Genomic DNA, 27700 nt, shown 5'->3' on the forward strand with positions numbered 1-27700 from the left:
TCTAACAATGTGTAATACCGGGTTGTTTTACTGTTCTTATGCCGACCTGGAACCCTCCATGTACATGTAAGACAATTCACCACAGCAAAAAGCCATAATATGTTCAGAAAACTGGACTCCAAAACCTTCACTGTCACAAATCCTCCAAAAAAACAAGCAGCAGCATTCCAAAAGTCTCAAGAACAATCCCATGATTTATCCAGCCAAAAGCAGTTCATTGCAGATCCCCACTGGATAATAGATAATAAATCACTAGATTTTTGGATTTTCTTTATTTGGAGATTTTGTGCACATGTAGTGTTTACCTTTATATAGTTGACTTGGTAATACAGGTTCAAAATTCTTACCCTTCAAATTCATCCTGTACTTCTCCTGAGCATGAGCAACCATTTTGGTTTTAGATGAGCACTGTGTTCACGAGGTAGGGTTATCAGAGCCCAGTCCAGTTCATGGCACTATGCAAAGGAACGAGCAGTGTCATCCATTAGCCCATTCATTTATGAGGGACATGTAGGAAGGGGGTAATTCATTTCAGCCAAATGTACACCTATACTGTACATCTATACACTTCTTTACCTCCTCCAATGTCATTCAGACAGGAGATGGGCGGAGTGAGACAGGAATCGGACAATTCTTCAGAGAGCCATGATTGGTTACCCCAGCGATTGGATCTAAACCGATCAGGTCTTCAAGATATCACCAGGACCAGAGAACGCTAGTAAGGGTATGTTCACATCACATTTCTCTCATTCAGTTAACAGATCCATTTAACAGATACATTAAAATTTATACAAATGGATGCAAGTGGAAAGACAATCATTTGTATTAGTTTTACATAGACTTCAGTGTTCCATAAAAAATCACATACATCACTCTCCATTTGTTTTGCAGACATAAAATCGCGGTAGACTCTGTTTTGTTATTGTCTAAACGATGAAGTCTATTTAAAATGGATGTCCCTCCGGCATCCATTTATATATGTTTTTTCTGTTAAATGGATCTGCTTAGCGGATGATAGAAAAGTGATTTAAACATAGCCTTACTACGCGAATGTTGGGGCTGGGACTCGATTATCAGCATGCAAATTTCTGTCAGTATGGCAAAAAAAGCCCCACAATTTCCAATTACATCACGCTGTCCTCAAGAGGTGCATAGTACTTCTTTATGCAGACAAATTGAGGCACATTTGTCAAGACTGGCGTACCCATACACCAGTCTTGATCTCCCTGCGCTGGCGTGAGATGCGCCTAATTTATTAAGAGGCATGTCGTAAGCCAGAAACTGGCGTCTCTGGCGTAGGCGTCACCTGTGACTTATGGCATTTTCTGGAGAAAGCGATGGTAAATCTGGTGGTCTGCACAAAGCCCCACCTCCTCCTGTTAAGCCCTGCCCCTTTTTTCATGATTTTCGAAAAGTGGCGAGTAGCTCAAATAGCCGCAAATTATTGAACAGATACTCCACAATAGTGGCATAATCTGTTTAGTGTCCCTTAATGTATTTTCTGTTTTTTCAGATTTCCTATGATATTAATTTTGTTTTTTCATATAGATATGGTCTAAAGTGACATATAATTAATTCTTCTACTTATACCTATAGTTCTAGCTTCCATAGAAAGCCATGTCAATGATTCCTTTATGCAATTATAAATGCTACTTTTGAATTTCTATCATGTAATACATAGGCGTTCAGTGTCGTTCCTCATCCAGAACAGTTTAATGTTTTCCTAACAAAGGAGTTTATGGCTTGTTATGTTGTTACACAATTTAGCTACCACATACAAACTAGCAACTGTAAAATAAAATAAAAACTTTCTGTATTTTAACACTTTTTTCCTTAATCTAGACTCTCTTCCTGCCCCAGTCTAATGTCTATGAAAGCCTTGCCAAGGATTGTGTGGCACATGGATGTTGCGTTGACCTTTTCCTTTTCCCTAACCAGTATATTGATGTGGCATCCATGGGTCTGGTTACAATGCTAACTGGAGGAACACTTTACAAGTATAATCAATTCCAGGTAAAACCATTGCTCTTTGTCTAGAATATTATACAGTATTCTTTAACCCCTTAATGACCAGGCCTTTAAAGGCCTTAACGGCCAGACACTTTTTTGTTATTTAGGCCCCGTCCACAGTTGCTTTTGGTTTTGCCGGATACGTCAGGTCCCCATTTACTATAATGGGATCGGACAGAGATCCGGCTGCGCCCCAGCAAATATGCCGGGATTCAGTTAGACAAAAAACGCTGCATGCAATGGTTTTTGTCCAGCTGATTCATGGCAGTGGCGTATACGGTGAGCTCTGGTATCCTGATCCTCTACTGGATTCCAGATGCAACTGTGAATGGATCCTTAGCATACATTAAGGTTTAATTACTTTTTTATTTGTTTCAATACAAAATAATGTTTGCAACTTTTTTACATGACACATAGGGCTTTTCGTTTTTTTTCTATTTTTTTTTATTTTGGGAAAACTGATCAAAAAATAAAAATTTAAAAGTAACCTTTTTCAAACTATAGCTTTTGTTTTTCAAGTATAATATGCATAGTTTTGTATGAACGGGGAAATGGTGATGGTTTTGGTCGGCATCTTTTTTCTTCTTCTCCTATTTGTATTCTGTTATATTGTTACTTATTTTTATCAATATATTTTTAGACATACGATTTTCACCAAAAGGTCATTAAAAGAAAAGGGACATTTAAGCTTTCTTTCTAATCTTACACGTTTCCACTGTAACTGGGAAAAACAGCTTCCTGTGGCTGCATTTTATACAGGCAGAGGTCTTCTGGGTGTGCTAAGACCCAGCAGCTTTGTTATTCCAGAGACACCAGGTGATCACATGCTTGCTGGGTCCAGAAGAGGAAGCAGCATAGCCTCTTTATCTGTTCACTGGATAGTGCTCATTGAGTACTATATACAAAGGAAAGGAGAAGGCAGGTGGTTTAATCCCTTAATGCTGTAACGTTAGTATTAGCATGCAGGGGATATATGAAATGAGCTCAGAAGCCGAGCTTACTCCATACATGGTGTGTGCCAGCTGTATAATACAACATGCAACTGGCTGGCAGTGATGGGGATCAGCAATGATGCCAATACCGTTCATTTCAGCTCTCTGATGCCACTAGGGCTCCAATTTGTTGCCATGATAGCCTGGGGCCTTGTGAAGGCTCTCAGTGCTGTCATACTGAGCTGCCTAAAGAGCTATGCCCGAAGCATGGGCTGACAGGCAGCCAGAGAAAATCCCATAGACTGCTATAGTGTTCTATTGCAGTCTATGGGATAAGCGATCAGAAGAGTGCATGTTCAAGTCCCCTAAGGGAACTTAAAATTGCAGTAAGATATTTTTTTTAATTGTTTAAAAAATTTAAAATCATTTTCTATTTTACATCTAAAATAAATAATAAAAAAAATAACAGATATTGTCACATTTGAAAATATTTGAACTGTTAAAATATAAAAATATTTTTTCTGCGTTGTGAAAGCCATTACAATAAAAAAAAATATAAGAATCCACTATTCACCATTTTTGGTCACCTTGTGCCCCCAAAAACAAGTAGCTAAAAAGTGATCAAAAAGTTGTACATGTACATACCCCAAAATTGTACCAATTGATACAGTTCACACAGCAAAAAAGCAAGCCATTTAAACAGGTCTGTAGACAGAAATCAAAAAAAAAGTTATTGGTTTCAGAGAGTGGCGAAGACATAAAACGTAGTGTAATAAAACCTATACAAATTTGGTATCGCCGTAATTGTACAGACCTGCAGAATAAGGAAGCCATATTATTTTTATCATGGACAAACAAGGTCAACCCCCTTACAGTAGTTGCTGGGTATTAAATATTTTGCAATCACTACCCAATGTTCCATAAAAGTTTGGATATGATTTATACTTTTAAAATTGAAAATCACTAATTAAGTGAAGTAGGGTTAAACACAAAAAGATACTGTTAAAACCCAGTTATAGGCCGATGATTTGTGTGACTGTAGTTGTGAGTTCAGGATATAATTATAATAATCAGCTGAACACTATATACACTGTATCATCTTCATGCTAATTTATTAGGTATTACCTCAAGGTGTCATGTAATGCCACGTATATTATTAATTTACTAGTGATACACCGTCACAATGTAACAATGCTGATTCCCAGTTATCAGATCGGTGATGCTGTTCAACCGTGTGTGATATTTACACGGACTGATCAAGCGTTTTATTTCTCATCACACACTTTAGTGGATCACAGCACATTGGCAGTCATTACAATTACTGCGCTTAGTTTTTCACGAAACACATTAGTGGATCACAGCACATCAGCAGCGACTGCAATTACTGCTCAAGCGCTATGTTGCTCACCACCAAGTTTGTAATTCACCTTTTATACTAAATGCTGTGCTAAAGAGGTTGTGCCATAGACTACTTTTCATGCTAAAGTTTATTTTCATCAGTTAATCTAGTTCCCAATTCAACTTGGATAGTCTTTAATTTTCCAGATTTACCTCATTTGCAGTTTTACTCTTTCCCCCCATGCTTGACTCCTACTTCCTGGTTTGTCATGTGACATTAACCATGCCTTTTGTTTTTTTCCAATGACGCTAACTACCTCCTACATTACAAGGCTTTAATGCAGGACACAACCAACAGCAACTGCATATCAAAACAGGTTTTCACAGGGTTCAGTGGTAGGCTAATAACTTTAGAATAAGGCAGTTTTGATAAATGGTGGTAATTGGGGAAAGTGATATCAGTTGGGTAGTGGCACAACCCCTTTAATCGTCACACAATTTACACCCGGATATTTTTTAGGTGCTTTATCCTTTTATCTTGTCTAACTATGTTAATCAGTAAGGGTCAGTTCACACAGAGTTTTTTTACGCTGATTTTGCAGTGTTTCTGTCTCGAAATCAGCTTCCAATCTGCTCCAAAAACACCTAATTTCAATGAGAAGCAGCACTATCTTGGGGCAGAATCAGTGCTGAATTTCCCACTCAAATAAATGGGAAGCACAAAAAAACAAACCATTTGAGATGTGCACAAGCGTACCAAAAAACACACAAAAAAACTCTACAAAAAATGTGTCAAAAAACGCACGTAATTCTGAGGCGTAAAAATCTGGCTGGATTCAGCACTGTATTTTGAAAATCAGCCATGTGAACTGACCCTAATAGTACCACTGTGTTGGTTTCACTTGGTGCAGTCGACTATACTGTTCAATAATCCCTATCTAATCCCTAAACTGTCAATCATGTAGCCAATATCCACATCCCTAATATTAATCTCTACACTTGTTACAACCTGTGTCTCCAGATTGTGCACCCTGTAGCATGCAGGTCCTCTGCAGATGGACCTATCCTAACTGGCCTAATACCTGTCCCCTCACACATTGTGGCCCGGACCCCCAGCCATCAAACACTTATCCCCTATCCTGTGCATTGGGAATATGCGTTATTAGTGGCAGGACCCCCCTAAGTGCAGTATATGTACAGTGCTTTGTCGTTATCAGGTCAATATACTATTTATCAGGTTATATCTGTGTATGGGAAAGCAGGGTTACAGCCAGTGTAGCCATCACTACAGCTGTTCTAGATCCCCTCCTTATCATAGCAGTGTTTAGAATTGGGATAGTTGGGTGACAGGCCATGGGCGAACTTACACATACAGGAGTTGTCCGACAAAGAAACAAATGTTAGTGTTTAATAGAAAGAATAAAAGTGCATTCACGTATTCAATCCTACTCCGTCCAAACACCGAGACTCCCCACTCTTTCCAGTGCCATCTGTGGTCACATGCACCGCTAGTGGCACTTGGTCACTGAGGCTAAATGGTCACATTCAGCCATAGCCTTTAAGCAAACATCTTGAGCTGGCTTTTTTTTTTAGCTAAGACAGCACCACAAGCCACATGTACAAAAAACGCCACAAGCACACATCTAAAAACCTACGTAGGAATCCTTCTTCAAGGGGTTAATCATGGACCTTGAGGCTGCTGTTATATTCCTGCAAGTAAGCTGTGTTCTGCTGCCATCTATTGGATAAACAATGTCAGCATGTCTTCTAACGCAGGTTCATACTGATGGACAGCAGTTTATAAATGATCTCAGGAAGGATGTTGAAAAGCGAATAGGATTTGATGCTGTCATGAGAGTCCGCACAAGTACAGGTAAAAGTTTATATATTTATAAAAAAAAAATCTTATCTTGTTAAAGTTTAAGCATATTGTGCTGTATACATAATAATTATCATTATTATTGTAAAGGATACAAAATTCATCAGTCTGGTCAGGGCCTAAAAAAACATTGTGCACCTTTCATTTTTGTAAAAATAAGAAAAAAAAAATACCTATCACAATCCAATTTTTTGTGCTAAGGACTGAGGTCAAGGAGTAGCAGATTTGACAAAATTGTTATTGTTATATGTATAACCACATGTGCCTTCTTTAATAAATGTGTCTGAACATACAGTGGGATGCAAAAGTTTGGGCAACCTTGTTAATCGTCATGATTTTCCTCTATAAATCGTTGGTTGTTACGATAAAAAATGTCAGTTAAATATATCGTATAGGAGACACACACAGTGATATTTGAGAAGTGAAATGAAGTTTATTGGATTTACAGAAAGTGTGCTATAATTGTTTAAACAAAATTAGGCAGGTGCATAAATTTGGGCACCACAAAAAAGAAATAAAATCAATATTTTGTAGATCCTTCTTTTGCAGAAATTACAGCCTCTAAACGCTTCCTGTAGGTTCCAATGAGAGTCTGGATTCTGGTTGAAGGTATTTTGGACCATTCCTCGTTACAAAACATCTTTAGTTCATTCAGGTTTGATGGCTTCCGAGCATGGACAGCTCTCTTTAAGTCACACCACAGATTTTCAATTATATTCAGGTCTGGGGACTGAGATGGCCATTCCAGAACGTTGTACTTGTTCCTCTGCATAAATGCCTTAGTGGATTTTGAGCAGTGTTTAGGGTAGTTGTCTTGTTGAAAGATCCAGCCCCGGCGGAGCTTTAGCTTTGTCACTGATTCCTGGACATTGGTCTCCAGAATCTGCTGATACTGAGTGGAATCCATGCGTCCCTCAACTTTGACAAGATTCCCAGTCCCTGCACTGGCTACACAGCCCCACAGCATGATGGAACCACCACCATATTTTACTGTAGGTAGCAGGTGTTTTTCTTGGAATGCTGTGTTCTTTTTCCTCCATGCATAACGCCCCTTGTTATGGCCAAATAACTCAATTTTAGTTTCATCAGTCCACAGCACCTTATTCCAAAATGAAGCTGTCTTGTCCAAATGTGCTTTAGCCCACCTCAAGCGGCACTTTTTGTGCTGTGGGTGGAGAAAAGGCTTCCTCTGCATCACTCTCGCATACAGCATCTCCTTGTGTAAAGTGCGCCGAATGGTTAAACGATGCACAGTGACTCCATCTGCAGCAAGATGATGTTGTAGGTCTTTGGTGCTGGTCTGTGGGTTGACTCTGACTGTTCTTACCATTCGTCGCTTCTGTCTATCTGAGATTTTTCTTGGTCTGCCACTTCCAGCCTTAACTTGAACTGAGCCTGTGGTCTTCCATTTCCTCAATATGTTCCTAACTGTGGAAACAGACAGCTGAAATCTCTGAGACAGCTTTCTGTATCCTTCCCCTAAACCATGATGGTGAACAATCTTTGTCTTCAGGTCATTTGAGAGTTGTTTTGAGACCCCCATGTTGCTACTCTTCAGAGAAAATTAAAAGAGGAGGGAAACTTACAATTGACCCCCTTAAATACTCTTTCTCATAATTGGATTCACCTGTGTATGTAGGTCAGGGGTCACTGAGCTTACCAAGCCAATTTGAGTTCCAATAATTAGTTCTAAAGGTTTTGGAATCAATAAAATGACAACAGTGCCCAAATTTATGCACCTGCCTAATTTTGTTTAAACAATTATAGCACACTTTCTGAAAATCCAATAAACTTCACTTCACTTCTCAAATATCACTGTGTGTGTCTCCTATATGATATATTTAACTGACATTTTTTATCGTAACAACCAACGATTTATACAGGAAAATTATGACAATTAACAAGGTTGCCCAAACTTTAGCATCCCACTGTACATCACTGATATTAACTTTCACACTGGTAAAAACAACTGCACTTTTTATATTTTTCAATGGTAGGGTTTGTGTAAAGTAGGGAAGTGATGTTTTTCTTACATACATTTTTTTTTTTTTTAAAGTAGCATTTCTTAAATGTGTCTAAATCTTGGCCATCCCGCATGCCACGCACACTTTTCGCTCCACATAAACAGTCTGACATCCATGGTGCCAATATGTATGTTTTAAACCAGATGCAAAAGTATTGTGGATCAAAGTGCTGAAATGCATTGATTAGTGACTCAGTCCTATATAGCTTTGTGGACTAAAAGGCGCAGTTAAAGGGGTTATCCCATGACTAATGTAAGAAATGAAAATCAGACATCATATAGTACATGACAATCTCTTTGTAACAAAGCGAGAACCAGCCCTGTACCTCACATGGATCCAGAGATCTCCCCATTCATTGCTCTGCTACATTTATACCAAGCTGACAGCTCAAGGGGAGTGTCTTTTCTGCTGTGGCTAAGGGGGCGTGTCTCAGCTCTCCCTATCACAGCTCAGGGGGCAGTTGTAGGATTAATCTGAGCATGTGCGGCCTTCTCAGTGAGTAGGTCAAAGAAATAAGAAATTAAGTGGCGCTACACAGATACATTTTATTGAATAACTCGGTGGCTAAACAAAATTTTTAATTACATGCAATTACAAAAGTATTCAGATCCAGGTGCTGGTTTAAAAACTGTAGAATATTTTAAGGGGCTGCACAGGATTAGAAAAACATGGCTGATTACTTCCAGACACAGCTCCACCCCGCGCATGGGTTCTTTCTGGTATTGGCATGACTGCGACAGGGCTCTAATACCACACAGCCTGATGCTGTCTGTAAGAAAGCGCCACTTTTTTCCAATTCTGGACAACCCTGTTTTTGCCACAATTAGACATTTTTAATTAATGATTTGTTGCTTGCTGTAACATCTGAATGAATATTTATTTGTCACTGTTTGGGGGAGATTTATCAAGACTGATGTTCCTTACGCCAGCCTTGATCCCCTGTGCACTGCAGCTAGATGTGCCTAATTTATGATGCCTCAATGTGCCAGAAACACAAACCTGCGCCAACTGTTTGAGCTATCATTTACACCAGTTTCTGGTGTAAATGAGAGTAAATCTGCCCTGTCCCCTCCTGCTAGGCCCCATTTTTACTGCCATTTTAGAAAAGAGTTGAGAAGTGCTTAATGTCACATATCATTGCACATGGTTTTAGCACAAAATATCCAAGTGAGAAACATATTGTTACTTTCACCCAGTGAATGGACTTTTCCCCTGACTCCTGTTATTTCTCATTCCCAGGTTTCAGAGCCACAGATTTCTTTGGTGCTATATTTATGAACAACACGACAGATGTAGAGATGGCAGCTGTGGACTCAGACAAAGCAGTGACTGTGGAATTTAAACATGATGACAAACTCGGCGAAGATGTTGGAGCATTAGTTCAGGTATTCTTAACTAATATTCTACTAATATTTTCCATGCAATGAGTCTTAGGGCTCATGCACACAAACGCATTTTCTTTCCATGTCCGTTTCGTTTCAATGGTCCGCAAAACAAAAAACGGAAGGTACTCCGTGTGCACTCCGTTACCGTATGTCCGTATTTCCGTTCTGCAAAAATATAGAACATGTCCTATTATTGTCCGCATTACGGACAAGGTTAGTACTGTTTTATTAGGGGTCAGCTGTTCAGCTAAATATGGAATGCACACGGACATCATTCATATATTTTGCGGATCTGTTTTTTGCAGACCGCAAAATACACACAGTCGTGTGCATGAGGCCTTAAACAGAGAGACACCATTATTTTTCACAAGGTTGAAGGGAACATATCAACAGTGACTTCCATATGAAACTGTTTAGACACATAGCTGTGGTTCTCCTGATTAAAATGCTATCTTTCATTTGTTGATCTGAGGCTTTGTTCCTGAGTTATAATATCCTTTCTTAATATGCAAATTAGGCCTTAGGTGCAATAAGGGCGTTTCCATTACTCTTGTTACTCCCAGGCTCTGCTCCTTTCTGTAGCTGGCCCCTCCCTGGCTGCTTTGCCACTGCCTGACCCTGTCAATCAAAGCAGCCAGGGAGACACTGGCCACAGAAAAGAGTGGAGCTTGGGCGCAACAAGAGCAACAGTGACATTCTAATTGCACCTAATTTGCATTAAGAAAAAGTATCATAACTCTAGAACACAGCCTTGGATCAACAAAAGAAAACCTGTGTTTTAATCAGGTGGACCACAGTTGTGTGTCTATACAAACTGTTTGATTGGGAGGTCGCTGGTGACTGATTCCCCAGACTAAAAGAAGCTTATTTGTGTTTCTTATACCAATGGGAATGGTGAAAAATGGTCACATAACTTAGATGAGATAGCAAGCTACTGTATATGGCACACTCAGTATTTGAGAAGAAGCTTTCCTCGGCCACCAATATTCATTCAATTCAATATTTATAATGAATTTGCAGGGCTCACCAAAAACATTACTGAATTCTCTAACCGGACTAAAAGTCATGGGGGGGGAGCAGATGAAAAAATTTCATCAGATCTGTCATATCCATCATGGATGCTGGGAAGATGAGATCCATGGCTCCAGTGTGACTACAGCCTAAGGGCTCATGCACACGGCCCGTGCTGCGGACTGCAAATAGCGGTCCGCAATGGACGGGCACTGGCCATGTGGCTGCCGTTCCAGATGCAGACCTATTTACTTGAATGGGTCCGTGATCTGCAAGATTCAGTCCGCACAGCAAAAAATAAAACGTTCTGTAGTGCTTCCATGGGCTTCTGCTCCGCTCTGTACCACTCCGTATCTTGCGGATTGCGGACCCATTCACCTGACTAGGATCATATTTGTATGGCCAGATTTACTGACATTACAAAGAGCAGCATAACTATACACATGCCTCCGCTGTATTAGAAATATTCAGATGTGTATGTATAATATCAAAGATGAGACCCAGGAAAACTAAGGCAAATACCAGCGGTATACACGCATACTGTACATGAACATTTAGGCTACATTCACACGTCAGTATTTTTCTACATCCCAATTTTCGGTCCGTTTTTTGCGGATCCGTTGTTCCTGAAAATGTTTCCGTATGTCATCCGTTTTTTGCGAAAACTCAAATCCGACAGTATATTCTAACACAGAGGCGTTCCCATGGTGATGGGGACGCTTCTAGTTAGAATATACTGAGAACGGTGTACATGACTGCCCCCTGCTGCCTGGCAGCACCCGATCTCTTACAGGGGGCTGTGATCCGCACAATTATTGTGCGAATCATAGCCCCCTGTAAGAGATCAGGTGCTGCCAGGCAGGAGGGGGCAGACCCCCTCCCTCCCCTGTATCAAATGTGACCAGTGCGGCCCCCCTCCCTCTATATTCATTGGTGGCCAGTGCGGATTCCCAGTATTAAATGTGTCCAGTGCGGGCCCCCCCCCCTCTATATTCATTGGTGGCCAGTGCGGATTCCCAGTATTATAAATGTGACCAGTACGGCCTCACCTCTTCCCCCCACACCCCCATCATTGGTGGCAGCGGAGAGTTCCGATCGGAGTCCCAGTTTAATCGCTTGGGCTCCGATCGGTTACCATGGCAGCCAAGACGCTATTGCAGTCTTGGCTGCCATGGTTACTTAGCAATAAATAGAAGCATTATACTTACCTGCGACTGCGAGCTGCGATGTCTGTGACCGGCCGGGAGCTCCTCCTACTGGTAAGTGACAGGTCTGTGCTATAGGCAATGCGCCGCACAGACCTTTCACTTACCAGTAGGAGGAGCTCCCGGCCGGTCACAGACATCGCAGCTCGCAGTCGCAGGTAAGTATAATGCTTCTATTTATTGCTAAGTAACCATGGCAGCCAAGACGCTATTGCATGGTAACCGATCGGAGCCCAAGCGATTAAACTGGGACTCCGCTGCCACCAATGATTGGGGGGGGGGGGAGAGGTGAGGCTGTACTGGTCACATTTATAATACTGGGAATCCGCACTGGCCACCAATGAATATAGGGGGGGGGGGGCCCACACTGGACACATTTAATACTGGGAATCCGCACTGGCCACCAATGAATATAGAGGGAGGGGGGCCGCACTGGTCACATTTAATACAGGGGAGGGAGGGGGTCTGCCCCCTCCTGCCTGGCAGCACCTGATCTCTTACAGGGGGCTATGATTCGCACAATAATTGTGCGGATCACAGCCCCCTGTAAAAGATCGGGTGCTGCCAGGCAGCAGGGGGCAGTCATGTACACAGTTCTCAGTATATTCTAACTATATCCCATCACCATGGGAACGTCTCTGTGTTAGAATATACTGTCGGATCTGAGTTTTTCACGAAGTGAAAAATCAGATCTGTAAAAAACTTACTGGGAATCCGCACTGGCCACCAATGAATATAGAGGGAGGGGGGCCGCACTGGTCACATTTAATACTGGGGAGGAAGCATAATTTCCAGGAACGGAATTCGCATAAAACGGATGACATACGTAATGACATACGAATGTCTTCAGTTTTTTGCGGATCTATTGACTTTGTATTGGTCCAGGATTTGATTTTTGCGGAAAAGAATAGGACATGTTTTATATTTTTTCGGACATGCGGAACGGAACAATGGAAACGGACAGCACACATTGTGCTGTCCGATTTTTTCCAGGACCCATTGAAAATGAATGGGTACAGATCTGGTCCAGATCTGTTCCGCAAAAAACGGAACAGATCAGGAAAGAAACAACGGACGTGTGAATGGACCCTTACAGTGTACACCTTTTACCCATTAACCAGGGAGGGCCAATACGTCATCAGCCCCAATGAGTTCATAATCCAGGATTCCTGTAGCGTTGTAAAATAGGGCATTTTTATCCAGTGTCCAGAAAAAAAAATAATAAAACAGGTTGGCAACTTTGCCATGATCATGTGACTTAAATGTAAGTGTATAAAAAACTTAGGGCTCACAATTTCGTTTTCCATGGGCGTGCACATGTACCCATTGATTTCAATGTGTTTTTTCACATATCAGTGGTTTTACACAGACGATGGGGCATTTGAAAACTCATGGAGACATGCACTACTTTGGTCCGTGTTGTGTACCGAACACACCCATTGAAATCTATGGGTCCGTGTTTTGTCAGTGTTTCACGGATCATTAGTAGGAGATCCTCTAGAAGTTAATATTCAGCGGAGAAGCGTCTGTGGAATACGGATGGCACACAGAGGGCAAAAAAACGGACACACGGACCAAACACAGACATCTTCATGGATGAAACACGGACGGATTTTCTAAGGACTTCAAACAGACACAGAGATGTGAACGAGGCCTTAGAAATGTCAAAAACATTATTGGATCTGTCATAATATGAAAAATTGATCCAGGGGAAAAGAAATGGAAAATATAAAACCACATACAGTGTATCTGCTCAGAGATGACTGCAAAGCCTATAAGTGGCCCCTTTTATTTCCTCGTTCATGACGCCATTTATGTGTTCCTTTATCTGCTCATCTTATAACTCTCTGATGAGTGCTTTCTCTGCTTTCCAACATTAGTGTGCGCTGCTATACACAACCATTGGGGGCCACAGACGCCTGCTTGTACATAACATCAGTCTGAGCTGCAGTTCCCAACTTGCAGATATATACAAGAGCTGTGAAACTGATGCCCTCATAAACTTCTTTGCTAAATCAGGTAAAGGTTCAAATCTGTATGGGTGCCTGGGTGCAGTGTTGTGCCCTGGTCAAGTACTGACCTGGTAAGGGCATGTTATTGCTCAACTGTGTTCCTTTACAGCTTACAAAGCAATCCTGCATCATCCCTTGAAGACAGTCCGTGATGTGTTGGTGAGCCAGACAGCCCACATGTTAGCCTGTTATAGGAAGAATTGTGCCAGCCCCTCAGCTGTCAGCCAGGTATGTAGCCAAGAATCAGCGTAAAATGTCACTTTCCTTTGTTTCATGTTTTTTACTTGTCTGTTCCTTTATAAGGCTCTGTACACATTACATCTGAGCCTTACTTTAGATGTATATGTCAGGAATAGTTCTTGACGTATCTCACATATTTTGTGACGTATATCGCGTATTTCACCTCCAGCTCTCTAGCTCTTGTTAAACTACAACTCCCACCATTCTCCAATAATTTCCATGGTAGTCCTGAGAACAGTGTGCATGCAGGGAGCTGTGGTTTTACAACATCTGGAGGGTCGGGGGTTGCTGACCCCTGGTGTAGAAAGTTTGTAATTCGCTTTATTGTAGACTATTATGTTCAATGTGTTCCTCACTGAAATGTCCTGTATGACCCCAAATACACAGAACTGTCACATAATCAAGGTAATGATTAAACCCTTGATTTTTGATGCATGTCGTCTCTTTAAAGATGGAGGGGTGCTTGTTGTTTCACATAGCAGACACTTGGGGCTAATGTCCGCGATCGCCAATAACGCCAATCAGACTTTTAACTCCTCAAATCAATTGTGACTATGGCATCTGAGGCGGCCTTCCCCGGGAGCCCTGCGCAGCCAGGGCCCGAATGGTTTCCCCCAGCTTAGGTCAGGGAAGCCGTTCATTTGTGTTAGGGCTCATGCACATGGCAGTTGCTGTTTTTGTGGACCACAAATTGCGGATCTGCATTTTGCTTAATGGAACATCCTGCCCTCTGTAGAACTGTCCTATCCTTGTCTGCAAAATGGACAAGAATATGACATGTTGTATTTTTGCAGGTGCTGTGGAAAGGACATACAGATGCAGAAGCACATGGTGTGCCGTCAGCATCTTTTTCTGCCCGACTGAAATGAATGGGTCCGCATCCGCTATGCAAATAATGTGGATCGGATGCGGACAAAAACCACTGTCGTGTGCATAAGCCCTTAATTGCATGGGTCTCTCTGAAGAATTCCATGCTATTACAGCTGTGGTTCTTATGGAGGCCTGCAGGTGGCAGGGCTCCATAAGAACAGTGAATATGCCATACACTGCCATGCTAATTCATTGCAGTGTTAGGGAGAAGCAATCTGCCTTACACTAGGGGGGGGGGCGTAAAAAAGTAAAAAAAAAAAATTTACAAAGAAAATAATAACTAAAGAAAATAAAGAAAAAAATTATATGCAAATCACCCCCCTTCCCCATAATAAAAATAAACACAAAAAAAAATAAAGATCATATGCACCACTAAGTTCCAATATGCCCAAACTATTGAAATATAAAATTATTTATCTCACCCTAACAGAAAAAAAAAAATTAATGGCTGATTTGTAGTTTTTTCATCACCTCCAAAAAAAATGGAATAATAAGTGATTAAAAAGTCATACACACCCCAAAATGAAATGTTGCAAAAAATGAACCCTAATACAGCTCCGTAGATGGAATAATAAAAAGTTACGGTGATCAGAATTTGGCCATATTTTTTCCCAATTTTGTTCAGTACTAAAGCACAAGAAAAACTTTACAAATCTGGTATAGCTGTAGTAATACGACCCAGAGAATGAAGTTAACAGGTCGGTTTAACTGCACAGGGATCGGTGTAAAAATGAAACCCATAAAACTATGGCACAATTGCATTTTTTTTTTTTATTCTACCCCATTTAGATTTTTCCAGCTTCCCACTACTTTATATGTACGGTAAATATGTAAAAAAAAAATACATACATACATCCCATATATCAAAACGACCATTGCATTAAAGGAGATATAATTTAAAAAAATATTTTAGTTGCACATTGTGCTATTAACAAAATGAAAGAAATGAAAACAAATATATATATATTTTACATTCTCCTGGGTGTAAAAAATTTAAAGCAAAAAATACCTAAGTACAAGTGCCATAAAAATAAAGCCCCATTTATCACCGACCAAGGCTGGATAGACTTATCCAAATCCGCGTACAAGTCAGAGATGAATCATTACACACGGTGCAGCTGATTGTGAATTTGCCATCTCTATTCCCCAGCTCATCCTTCCTGACTCCATGAAAGTGCTGCCAGTCTACATGAATTGCTTGCTGAAGAACGAGGTGTTGGTCGCCAGCCCAGAGATTGCAACTGATGAGAGGACATTTCAGAGACAGCTGCTCATGTCCATGGATGTGGCCAGCTCCCAGCTCTTTTACTACCCACTTCTTTTACCTTTAGTAAGTGAATATTGTAATTAGAGATGAGCGAATTTCATATTTTGAAATTTGCTCACACTTCGTTTGTTGATGAATTGCGTTATGGATTCCGTTACCATGGACCATAACGCAATTCTATGACAGAATGCATAACGGAATGCCTTTAGAGGCATTCCGTCATAATATAAGTCTATGGGCTGCAAAACGGATCCGTCCCGTTTCCGTTATGCAGGGGAGCCCTCCCCTGCATAACGGAAACGGGACGGATCCGTTTTGCAGCTCTAAAGGCATTCCGTTAGATATGGAAGTTTCTGTACTTATCATTTCTAATGTACAATGATTGGCATTGTCTGATACTGTATGTCGAGTAATTTTTCTAAATAAAAAAAGATCTGATTTTTTAAAAAAAGGCATTCCGTTATGCATTCCGTCATAGAATTGCGTTATGGTTCGTCATAATGGAATCCATAACGCAATTCACCTCTTTCCAACAAACGAAGTGTGAACTAATTTCATAAGCGGAAATTCGCTCATTTCTAATTGTAATCATAGCAGTGCACGCATTGGATTGCTGTAAGGGACACATATGGGGCACAGACGTGGGTCTTAAGAATTGGTTATAACTGTACTGTTGTGATTTGTATGCAGAACACAATGGACACCAAGAGTGACATCATTCCCCCAGCCGTGCGTTGCTCAGAGGAACGATTGTCTGATGGAGGAATATTCCTGTTGGCTAATGGTCTTAGCATGTTCCTGTGGCTGGGCGCCAATTGTCCTCCTGAATTCATCCAAGGAGTTTTCAGTGTTCCATCTTTTGCGCACATCAGCCCAGAAGCTGTAAGTTATTTGCATGATGGAGGTCAATGGGGAAGAATTTACTTTTTATGAGACAAAGGATATGGCTTAGAGAACTTGTGATGTAGCTTAGTGGGAAATGAGTGTTGTTAATAATGTGATAGCAAGCGGCAAATGGCACCAAAATTTCAGCTTCCAATATTGACACAAATGAAAGCAACCAATGATAGCATAAGGTTAGACAAAAGTGTTTAAAGCGGTTGTCCAGGCCTATCCTCAGGATCACTAGCTGATCAGAAGGGGGTCCGACACTCCACACACCTGACAATCAGCTGTTATGTGTAGCAAATGCAGTATTGTTCCCATTGACTTCCATGGGAGCAATGCTGCAGTTGTGACCGCTGTCCACTGCAATGTTGACAGTGCTCTGTAGTCTAGCATGATGCACCAAATTTATCATACAGCGTGAGACATTGTGGTAAATTATGTCTAAATATTACACAGAATTAGTAAATTTGCCTCATCATGTTATAGTATTGAACAACCATGTTGGATTAGTACAGAAGAAACTGAAACTTTTATATATGGGGCCCAGTTTCATGACAAGTTGTTCCAGGTGTGAAGACTTTAGTAAAAGAATTAAAGGGGTTATCCCATGACTAATGTAAGAAATGAAAATCAGACATCATATAGTACATGACAATCTCTTTCTATAAAAGCTAGAACCAGCCCTGTACCTCACATGGATCCAGAGATCTCCCCATTCATTGCTCTGCTAGATTCATATCAAGCTGTCAGCTCAAGGGGAGTGTCTTTTCTGCTGCAGCTAAGGGGGCGTGTCTCAGCTCTCCCTATCACAGCTCAGGGGGCAGTTGAAGCATGAAACTGAGCATGTGCGGCCTTCTCAGTGAGCAGGACAAAGAGATAAGAAAAAAACAAACAGCAGGTGGCGCTATACCAATTCATTTTATTGAATAACTCGGTGGCTATGCTAAATATTTTATTACAGGCAATTACAAAAGTATTCAGATCCAGGTGTAGGTTTAAAAACTGTAGAATATTTTTGTAGGACAACCCCTTTAATAGCAGTTATGGAAAGGATTCCATGCATCTCTTACAGGCTGTAGTCTTGTAGATATCTTTATTCAGTGAGGAATGATTTCTTCTGTAATGTTGTACGTTCATAATTCCTTCTACTTACAGACATCAGTTCCTGAACTGGACAGCCCTCATTCCAAGAAACTAAGGACAATTATGGAAGCCATTCAGAGCAAAAGTTCCTACTCAATGAAGGTATACAAGTCACTTCTAGGATATAGAAAAGGTTGCTAATATAGTATCTATAATGTATCTAATAAGGAAGATCTACGTCTAAGGCTACTTTCACACTTGGAAGGCTACTTTTAATACTTGAAAAAAAAAAAAAGGTTCAGTTTGGTCCCCATGCATTCTGAATGGAAAGAGATCCGTTCAGGATGCATCAGGATGTCTTTCATTCCATCAGCATTCCGTTTTGTGACTGGCACTGAAAACAATCAGTCAATCATAACAGAATCCTTTTTTTCGGAGCCTAAAAAAACGGATCCGTCACCCATTGACTTTCAATGTATGTAGTGTCAGATCCATTTATTTCCGTTTTGATTTCACACAACCGCATCCTAAAGGAACGGATGTATCCTGATGTACAAAATTAAAACAAATCAGTTTAATTCCGGTATTGAGATCCTCTGCCAGACCTCAATACCGGAAAACAACAATGCAAGTGTGAAAGTAGCCTTAGGCCGCTTTCAGACGAGCGTATTTGCAATGCGTATATAATCCGGATTATATGTCCCGCAATCCGCTGCTAATGTTATCGAATAGAGCTATTTACATGGGCGTATAGTTTGCATTAGCATTAGAAATCCGCAGCATCTCCGAGTTTTGTTACATAGTTAATACGGTTGAAAAAAGACAAACGTCCATCAAGTTCAACCAAGGGATCGGTGGGGACGCGAAACCCAGAAGGAAGTGAGACTCATATTTCTACACGTTTTCATAAGCATTTATGTTTTTTACTTTTAAGAATTCGTCTAAACCCTTTTTGAAACTGTCCACTGTTCCTGCTGTGACCACGTCCTGAGGAAGCCTATTCCACAGATTCACAGTTCTTACAGTAAAGAAGCTTTGACATTTCTGGAGACTGAACTTTTTCTTCTCCAGTCGGAGGCAGTGTCCCCTTGTCTTTTGAGCACATTTTACATGGAACAGCTTTTCACCGTATTTTTTGCATGGCCCATTTTTATATTTGTATAGGTTAATCATGTCTCCCCTTAGACGTCGCTTCTCAAGACTAGATAAATTCAATTCTTTTAATCTTTCTTCATAACTAAGACCCTCCATTCCCCTTATCAGTTTAGTCGCTCTCCTCTGTACTTTTCCAGCTGCAGTGCGTCCTTTCTATGTACTGGTGCCCAGAACTGAACTGCACATTCCAGATGAGGCCGCACCAGCGCTTTGTAAAGTGGTAATATTACATCCCTGCCCCGCGAGTCCATGCCTCGTTTAATGCATGACAATATCCTGGTGGCCTTAGAAGCAGCCGACATTGTATCTACGATCTACAAGGACACCCAAATTCTTCTCTATAAGGGACTCTCCCAGTGTTACATCCCCTACAACATATGAAGCACGGAGATTATTACTACCAAGATGCATAACTTTACATTTATCCACATTGAACCTCATTTGCCAAGTTGATGCCCAATCACTCAGAGTGTTCAAGTCAGCTTGTAGTATATGGACATCTTCCATAGACTGTACAGTTCTACATAGCTTAGTGTCATCTGCAAAAATAGATATGGTGCTATTAATCCTGTACTCAATATCATTAATAAATAAATTCAATAATAGAGGGCCCAGCACTGAACCTTGGGGTACACCACTTATAACCCGGGACTATTCTGAATAGGAATCATTGACCACAACTCTCTGGACACGGTCCTTCAGCCAGTTTTCAATCCAATTACAAAGTATACTTTCCAAGCCTATAGACCTTACTTTACCTATTAAACGTCTATGAGGGACAGTATCAAAAGCCTTTGCAAAATCCAGAAACACTACATCCACAGCCGCCCTCTGTCCAAGCTACTACTCACCTCCTCATAAAAACAAATCAGGTTAGTCTTCCAACTTCTGTCCTTGGTAAACCCATGCTGGTTATCACTTATATTATTATGTATAGTCACATACTCCTGTATATAGTCCCTTAAGAGTCCTTCAAACATTTTTCCCACAACAGAAGTTAAACTAACTGCTCTATAATTTCCTGGGGAGGACCTTGATCCTTTTTTAATATGGGCACCACGTTTGCCTTGCGCCAATCACTTGGCACTGTACCAGTACCTAGAGAATCTTTAAAAATTATAAACAGGGGCACAGCAATGACTGAACTGAGCTCTTTAAGCACTCTTGGGTGTAATCCATCTGGACCCGGAGCCTTGTTCACATTTACTGTATTTAACTTGTCTTGGACCATATCTACAGTTGTTTCCAAATACACACATTACAGTCTGTGAAGTGCATAAATAGAGAAGGATGGAAGAAATACGCATGTAAATCCTGATGAAATCCTGATGACAATACTGATGGTATATCAGAAATCCTGAGCCAGAATACTGACGGATCTCAATACACTCGTCTGAAAGCGGCCTTAGAGACAGCAAAAGGATTGTCCATTTTGCGAGACAGTTTTACTTTCCATTTTGGGTCGTGGTCCTCTTTACCTATTCACTACACTGAAAAGCTGGAGAAAAGAAGATGATAGTACCATAACTTTGACCAATGGTAGATTGTCATCTCAGTGTTAGGGCTCCAGTCTGCTCTTCTGCTGGCTTATACACGAAAATATGCGGATTTTCATGTGGAAAAAGGTAGCATAATACAGTACCAGCAAAGTGAATGACATTTGACAAAAATTTTTTTTATTGATTTTAATGTATTAAACATACAGATATGCAATGAAGTATAATCAGGATTATTTTGCATATATCTGATACCGATCCAATGATTGTACATCATCTGTTATGATACAGCATATTAGAAGTACAATACAGAACTTTAAACAGTTCCCCTTTACCCCCCCTTCCTCCCACTCCTAACCTTCGCACCCCCTCCGGATGTACACCGACCCCCCCTTCCAATTATCTGTTTCAGTCAAATCGATTTGAACGTATACATATTACTTTCAGATTCCCCAATTTCCCTTTTAGATCTGATAGCAAATACCACTCTGTATATTGAAAATTTCGCATTGGTTTTTGAATCTCTTCTTTGGACAGGTGTTTGCTGATATAAGTTTTCCATTTATCAAGGAAGTGTGCTGATCTATAATCTTTTGGTTTTTCCGCTTCTAGCTGATCCATTATTAAAAAGTATCTCATTTGTACATGAATTTCTGCGTCCGAGGGTGTGTGGAGTTAGCCAAGTGCACAGCAAACACCTAAGTGCTACTAATAAGACACCATCTATTAAATTAGGCACCTTCAGTTTCTCCGGGTAGCCATGGAATAAGACCACTAGGTTGCATGGTAATTCTATCTGCCAGGTTGTTTTAATCCAAGATAAGATCTTTTCCCAATAGGCCTGAATCAGCAGCCAGCTCCAAATGCAGTGATCTAAACCTGCCTTAGGCATATCACACTTAGGGCAAGCCATTATCTTCTTTGGGTTTATAGCTGAAGCTGGAATAATAAAAGTATAAATTGCCCTATGTATTAGCCTAAAGTATGTTTCTCTCCATCTTTCACATAATACTGCTCTTCTAACTTTCGCCCAACCTGTCATCATTTCGTCCCTCCAGTCTATAGGTCCTAACAATGGTTTCCAACCCTGAAATAATTGCGGAATAAGCTTATTATTTTCTCTTTCTCTCAGAGTTTTATATCAGAAAGTGGAAGTTTATGTTCTTTTGGCCTAGAAGATCAAGGCGATTAGAAACATATTCCTGTTGTACATTTTTCAATCTTGATTTACAAAAAGCCATCATTTGATAATATTGCATAGCCTGTCCTTTAGGCAAACCATACCTATCATGCAATTCCTGTAAAGACATATAGCGAGGTTCTTCTTCATGTAATATATAGACCCATAAACCCAGTGATCTCCATGTTCGGAACAGCTTGTTGGTCTTCCCCATGTCAAATTATGGGTGATTTCACAGAGACATATGTTTAGATGCTAAAAATTATAATCCGAACATCTTCCTCACCTCTTTCCATGCTACTACAGTGTCTCTGATCACCACCAATGTTTTTATGTCAGAATGTAATGTTAGTTTGGAATGTAGAAGGCCTCCCAGACCCCACCCTTTGGCTAATTCTTTTTCCAAAGAAATATTTGAATAGTGTGATGTCTGTCCTAGCCAATCCCTACAATGTCGAAAAAGGCTTGCCAAATTATATCTCCGTAAGTCCAGGAATTGGACCGATAATGTCTTCAGAGCTATTCTCGGTCTTTTCTCTGACCATATAAATCCTGCAACCATATAAATCCTGCAAATGTCCTATTTAAAAACTTAATGTCCTTATGCTTGAGCAAAATAGGTATGGTTTGCATCGGGTAAAGTAATTTTGGGAAGTTGATCATTTTTATCAAATGACACTTGCCCAATAAACATAGTGGTAGTCTTTGCCATCTGATAAGTTCTTGTTTTATCTGATGTATCAGTGGGGTATAGTTAAGGGAATACAGGGAATGAGGCGTACGACCTATCTTGATCCCCAAATAAGTTATATGGGTTTTGACCAGTGACACTGGGCAACCCCGCAGGCTAGTTTCTCGCCCATGACTCTCTGGTCCTATACATAACATTTCACATTTTCCTGGGTTGACTCTGAAACCCGAAAATTTTCTAAATTCCCGTAATGCTTCAAAGATCTTGTTCAGGTCTCTGGATGGATTGGTTAAAAATAAAATTATGTCATCTGCAAAAAGAGATAAGCGAACCTCTAGTGAACCTATGCGTAGCCCCTCAAATATATCTGATGTTTCTAGGTATCTGGCTAATGGCTCAATCGCAAGATTAAAAAGTAAAGGGGATAAGCGGCATCCCTGCCGTGTGCCTTTTAATAGCGGAAAAGGCTTTGATAAGAATCCAGGTAAAGCTATTTGTGCCTGAGGAGAGTTATATAGAGCTCCCAGATATGTCCTAAAGGCTCCTGTGATATGCATTCTATCTAAAACATCTCCCAACCAGTTCCAACCGAAGTTATCAAAAGCCTTTTCAGCGTCAATGGTCAGGAGGGCTGAAGTACCCTGACCTGCTTTTAATCAGTTTGCATGATCCAGAATAGCCAGAACTCTGTGTATATTGAAAACCGCTGATCTTCCTTTCACAAATCCTACCTGGGAAGGCCCAATTAAGGTGGGTAATATGTCTGCTAATCTATCTGCCATTATTTTAGAAATGATTTTGAGATCTACATTGATAAGAGATATTAGACGATAGGAAGCTGGTTGAAAAGGGTCTTTCCCTGGTTTCTGCAAAAGTTTGAGGACGTTGTTATACCCATCAGTCAGTAACTGAGATATATCTTCCCTTATTATTTTATAAAATTCTCCTGTATATCCGTCAGATCCAGGAGCCTTCCATAGTTTTAGTGCTCGGATAGTTTGAGAAACCTCTTTAACTGTGATAGCTTTATTGAGCTCCGCCAATTGATTTGCTTGAATCTCTGGGAGAGAGACTCGATCTAAAAATTTTATTGGGGAGTTTTGAGCTGGAGGATCTCTGGCATAGAGATTTTGGTAAAAGGTTCGAAAAGTATCTAGAACTTCTTCAGGCTTAATATGAAGATGTCCTTGAAGGTCCTTAAGTGTTGGCAAGTGAGTTGGTGCCCTTGGGCCCTTTAGATAATCTCGCCAGCAATCTCCCGGACTTATTCCCAAATTTAAACAGATTGGATTATTTTTGTGATCTATACATATCCTCCCAGCGTGAATACCACAACTCAAAATCTTTTTTAGCCAATACCCACTCTTGCTTGTTTTTGACTGTGGGGGTAGCTAGGAAAGTTGTATAGGCTTTCCTGGGTTTCTCTGTGACCTCATCTAACATTGTTTTAGTCTTGGCTTCCAGGGAATGGACATAGGAAATCACCTGTCCCCGCAAATTCAGGGGCGTAGCTAAAGGCTCATGGGCCCTGGTGCAAGATTTCAGCTTGGGCACCCCTTCCCCCAGTGCTTTGTGACCAGGGAGGCAAAAATTGAAAAATTGAAACGGCACCCCCCATGCCAAATTCTTGACCTAACCCCTTCCCTCTAGCCAGAGGCGTAACTTGACCAGCAAGCACTTTCCATAATACCAGTGTCTTCTTATGTGGCACAAGGGTTGGGCCCCCTCAGGCTCCTGGGCCCGGTAGCGACTGCTACCTCTGCACCCCCTATAGCTACGCCCCTGCGTGGGGGTGAGTTGTCTCCCTCGACTGTGGAAAGTGCCAGAGTGTTAGGCGCCATATCTGCGTCTTCTGCTTGCTCAGCGGGAAGTCCCATCTGCATCTTGTTTCTTATTTTCTTGCCAATAATAGCTCCCGTTGCCAATGTTGAAGGGGCAATAAATCATGATTTTCTGTCAGGGAGCCAGGAGCTGCCATTCTGTGCAGCCTCACATGCAGGTGCCGGAACCGGAAGTCCTCATGTACACTTTACTTTTCCTCCCGTGCAGAAATTGACCGGTTGTGGGGATTTTAAATCCGCAGCCTGTCAATTGTTTGTGCGATTACACACTTTCTGTACAATGGTTATTTCTGTAGACTTCAATGTGGTTGTTAACATAAACAGGAAATCCACAAACAAAAAACGCACCAAAACCACAATAAATAGTGTGTTTTTTTGGTGTAGTTTCTGTGTCCGTTTTATGCAGATTTTCTGCATATAAACCTCCACGTGTGCAGTTACCCTAATCAGAGTGCTATACATTTACAATAGTGTGCTCAGCTATGAGTAAGGGTCACAGCTGACCTGAAACGCGTAAAGGTTTATGCACATTTTTGACATGAAGGCATAAAGATACCGATTTTAATCTTTGATGCTGGATTTTACATCTCATTCTGGTGTCCGCTACACATGCCTGTCCTTTGTGCCCTGGTAGATCACCTAACACAGGTTCCAGAAAAAGTAGATGAGTAGAAACTTTTAATATATAATGAAATAAAACCTAAAAGCGTTCACAAATGTATTTGTCTATTCTCATCAAGTGAATTCCATTGATACCAGCCAGTGTTTTTATGTCTTGCAGCTTGTCTTAGTGAAGCAGAAAGAAAAGGCAGAGATGGCTTTCAGGCAGTTATTGGTTGAAGACAAAGGCCTACTAGGAGGAAACTCATACATGGATTTTCTCTGCTGTGTTCACAAGGAGATCCGTCAACTTCTTACTTAAGCCACATGGGAAATATGAAACGAACACGTCAACTGACACACTGCCTCCTGCTTATTAGTTGCTGGGTGGTGTGTTCTGCAAGACCTCTTGTGAGCAGGTTCACAGCATCCAAGGGCTCACTTTATAGCACTGGTTTGTGCCCACATTTAGAGAAAAATTATTTCTCTATAAAAAAATAAAAAACTTGCTTGACTTATTTAAAGGGATATACACATATGTTGTAAAGAAAGAAAGAAATGAACGGTACTTATTTATGTCTGAAACAAAATAAATTGTCCAATGTAAAGCACATGTTTTTAAGACCCAGGAACCTTGTGGTACATTTGTGATACATTATCAAGATCAAAAAATGAAGCTTGGGGTTTGGTGTTGCTTTTCAGTATAAGTAAAAAAAATCCTGATAAATGGGAGAGACCGAAAAAGGCAGCTGTCATGGAGAAATTTTACATTCCCTGCAGCTGTAATAGCTATCCACCAGCAGACCAATGATGGGTAAGTGATGTTTAGGTCTCCCCAGAAGCCACAGAGAATGTTCATGCTGATTATACAGCTAATTATATAGGAGTATATAGAAAAGTAGCTCCAGTTCAAGCACAGTGTTTGCAGCGATTTTTTGACAGCTTTTTTTTTTTTTTTTGAGGGGGGTCAAAAAATTAATAAATACCACAAAAAGATAGAGGAGAAACTGGTAAAAAAAAAACATAGTGTGACACCACCCTTAGGCCTCGTGCACACAAACGTTTTTTTTTTTCCGTTTACGTTCCGTTATGTGTACGGAACCATTCATTTCAATGGGTCCGCAAAAAAAACCCAGAATGTACTCCGTATGCATTCCGTTTCCGTATTTCGGTTCTGTTCAAAGATAGAACATGTCCTATTATTGTCCGCATAACGGACAAGGATAGTACTGTTCTATTAGGGACCAACTGTTCCGTTCCGCAAAAAACGGAATGCACACTGATGTCATTCGTATTTTTTGTCGACCGCAAAATACTGAAAAAGCCATACGGTCGTGTGCAATAGGCCTTAGGTGTATTACTTTTAGTTTTTTTGGTATGTTATGCGTTTTTATACTTGCAGGTTAACAACTTGCAGATTAACAGGCTAAACTGGATGAACTATGTTAGGCCTCATGCACACGAATGTATTTTCTTTTCATGTCCGTTCCTTTTTTTTTTGTGCACCGTATGCGGAACCATTCACTTCAATGTCCGTTTCCGTATGTCCGTATTGCTGTTCCTCATTATGATCAAGGATAGTACTGTTCTATGAAGGGCCAGCTGTTCGGTTCCGCAAAATACAGAATGCACACGGATATCATCCTCATTTTTTGCGGACCGCAAAATACATACGGTCGTGTCCAAGAGGCCTTACTATGTTACTGTTTTTTTCTTTTTTTTCTTTTCTTTTTTTTGCATTAACATCTGGTTTCACAAAAAAAATTGCAGAAAAAAATCTGTACACAAACTATGAATCCAGTCTTACATATATAGATAAAATGGTGCGCAGGATGCCTTTAGGCATTGTTCACATCAATGTTAGAAGTTCCATTAGGAGCCACCAGCACAGATTTCATCTTAAATGCCAAAGTAATGCAGTATGCTACTCTGTGTTGTCTGGTAAAATGACATACACCATGACAGAAACCCAACAGACCCTATTATAGTCAGAGGGGTCAGTCTGATGTTGTTGTTGTCCCACTGTCCGTCATCTGACAGACCTGTCTTTTGCTTCCGTTCTGTTTTTCTGTACCTCTGACAAATAACAGAAGAATGGAATGCTGGTGCAGATGTGAATGAAGCCTAATTCTAACATGTGCCTTTCCAGTGACCTGATCTCACTGATGTTTACCTTTCAGGAGCTCAAGAATATATTTTCATACAACTGTAACATTGTCTTAAAGATATATTCAATTCTAGATTTGTAAAGAACAGTTATTAATGTAAACCATATGCAATGGTTAAGAGTAAAACAGTGCAATACAGTGATAAAAAATAAAATGCAAATATATAAAAAAAAAAACATTTTAGTCTTGCTTTCATTATACCACTATATTTATAAGCCATAATACACACACAAACTCCAGTCAAATCATTGCCAGGTCACTAAGTTAGGCCCCTTTCACACGGGTGAGTATTCCGCGCGGATGCGATGCGTGAGGTGAACGCATTGCACCCGCACTGAATACCGACCCATTTATTTCTATGGAGCTGTTGACATGAGCGGTGATTTTCACGCATCACTTGTGCATTGTGTGAAAATCGCAGCATT

General features: G+C 40.6%; 1 protein-coding gene across 2 annotated transcripts in view; it reads left to right on the plus strand.

Moving 5' to 3' along the window:
• SEC24D (SEC24 homolog D, COPII coat complex component) overlaps positions 1-25739 on the plus strand; it is a 91110-nt gene extending 65371 nt beyond the window's left edge. For both annotated transcript variants that reach the window (XM_040418275.1, XM_040418276.1), the window contains exons 15-23: positions 1843-2013; positions 6057-6153; positions 9423-9568; positions 13665-13803; positions 13906-14024; positions 16057-16236; positions 16864-17055; positions 18217-18306; positions 25289-25739. In XM_040418275.1, the coding sequence (XP_040274209.1) occupies positions 1843-2013; positions 6057-6153; positions 9423-9568; positions 13665-13803; positions 13906-14024; positions 16057-16236; positions 16864-17055; positions 18217-18306; positions 25289-25429 (1275 nt within the window). In that variant the 3' untranslated portion in view covers positions 25430-25739. The remainder of the gene's footprint in view (positions 1-1842; positions 2014-6056; positions 6154-9422; positions 9569-13664; positions 13804-13905; positions 14025-16056; positions 16237-16863; positions 17056-18216; positions 18307-25288) is intronic.
• Positions 25740-27700: the final 1961 nt, after the last annotated feature.

This window comes from Bufo bufo, chromosome 2 (assembly GCF_905171765.1).
Source record: "Bufo bufo chromosome 2, aBufBuf1.1, whole genome shotgun sequence".
NCBI lineage: Eukaryota > Metazoa > Chordata > Amphibia > Anura > Bufonidae > Bufo > Bufo bufo.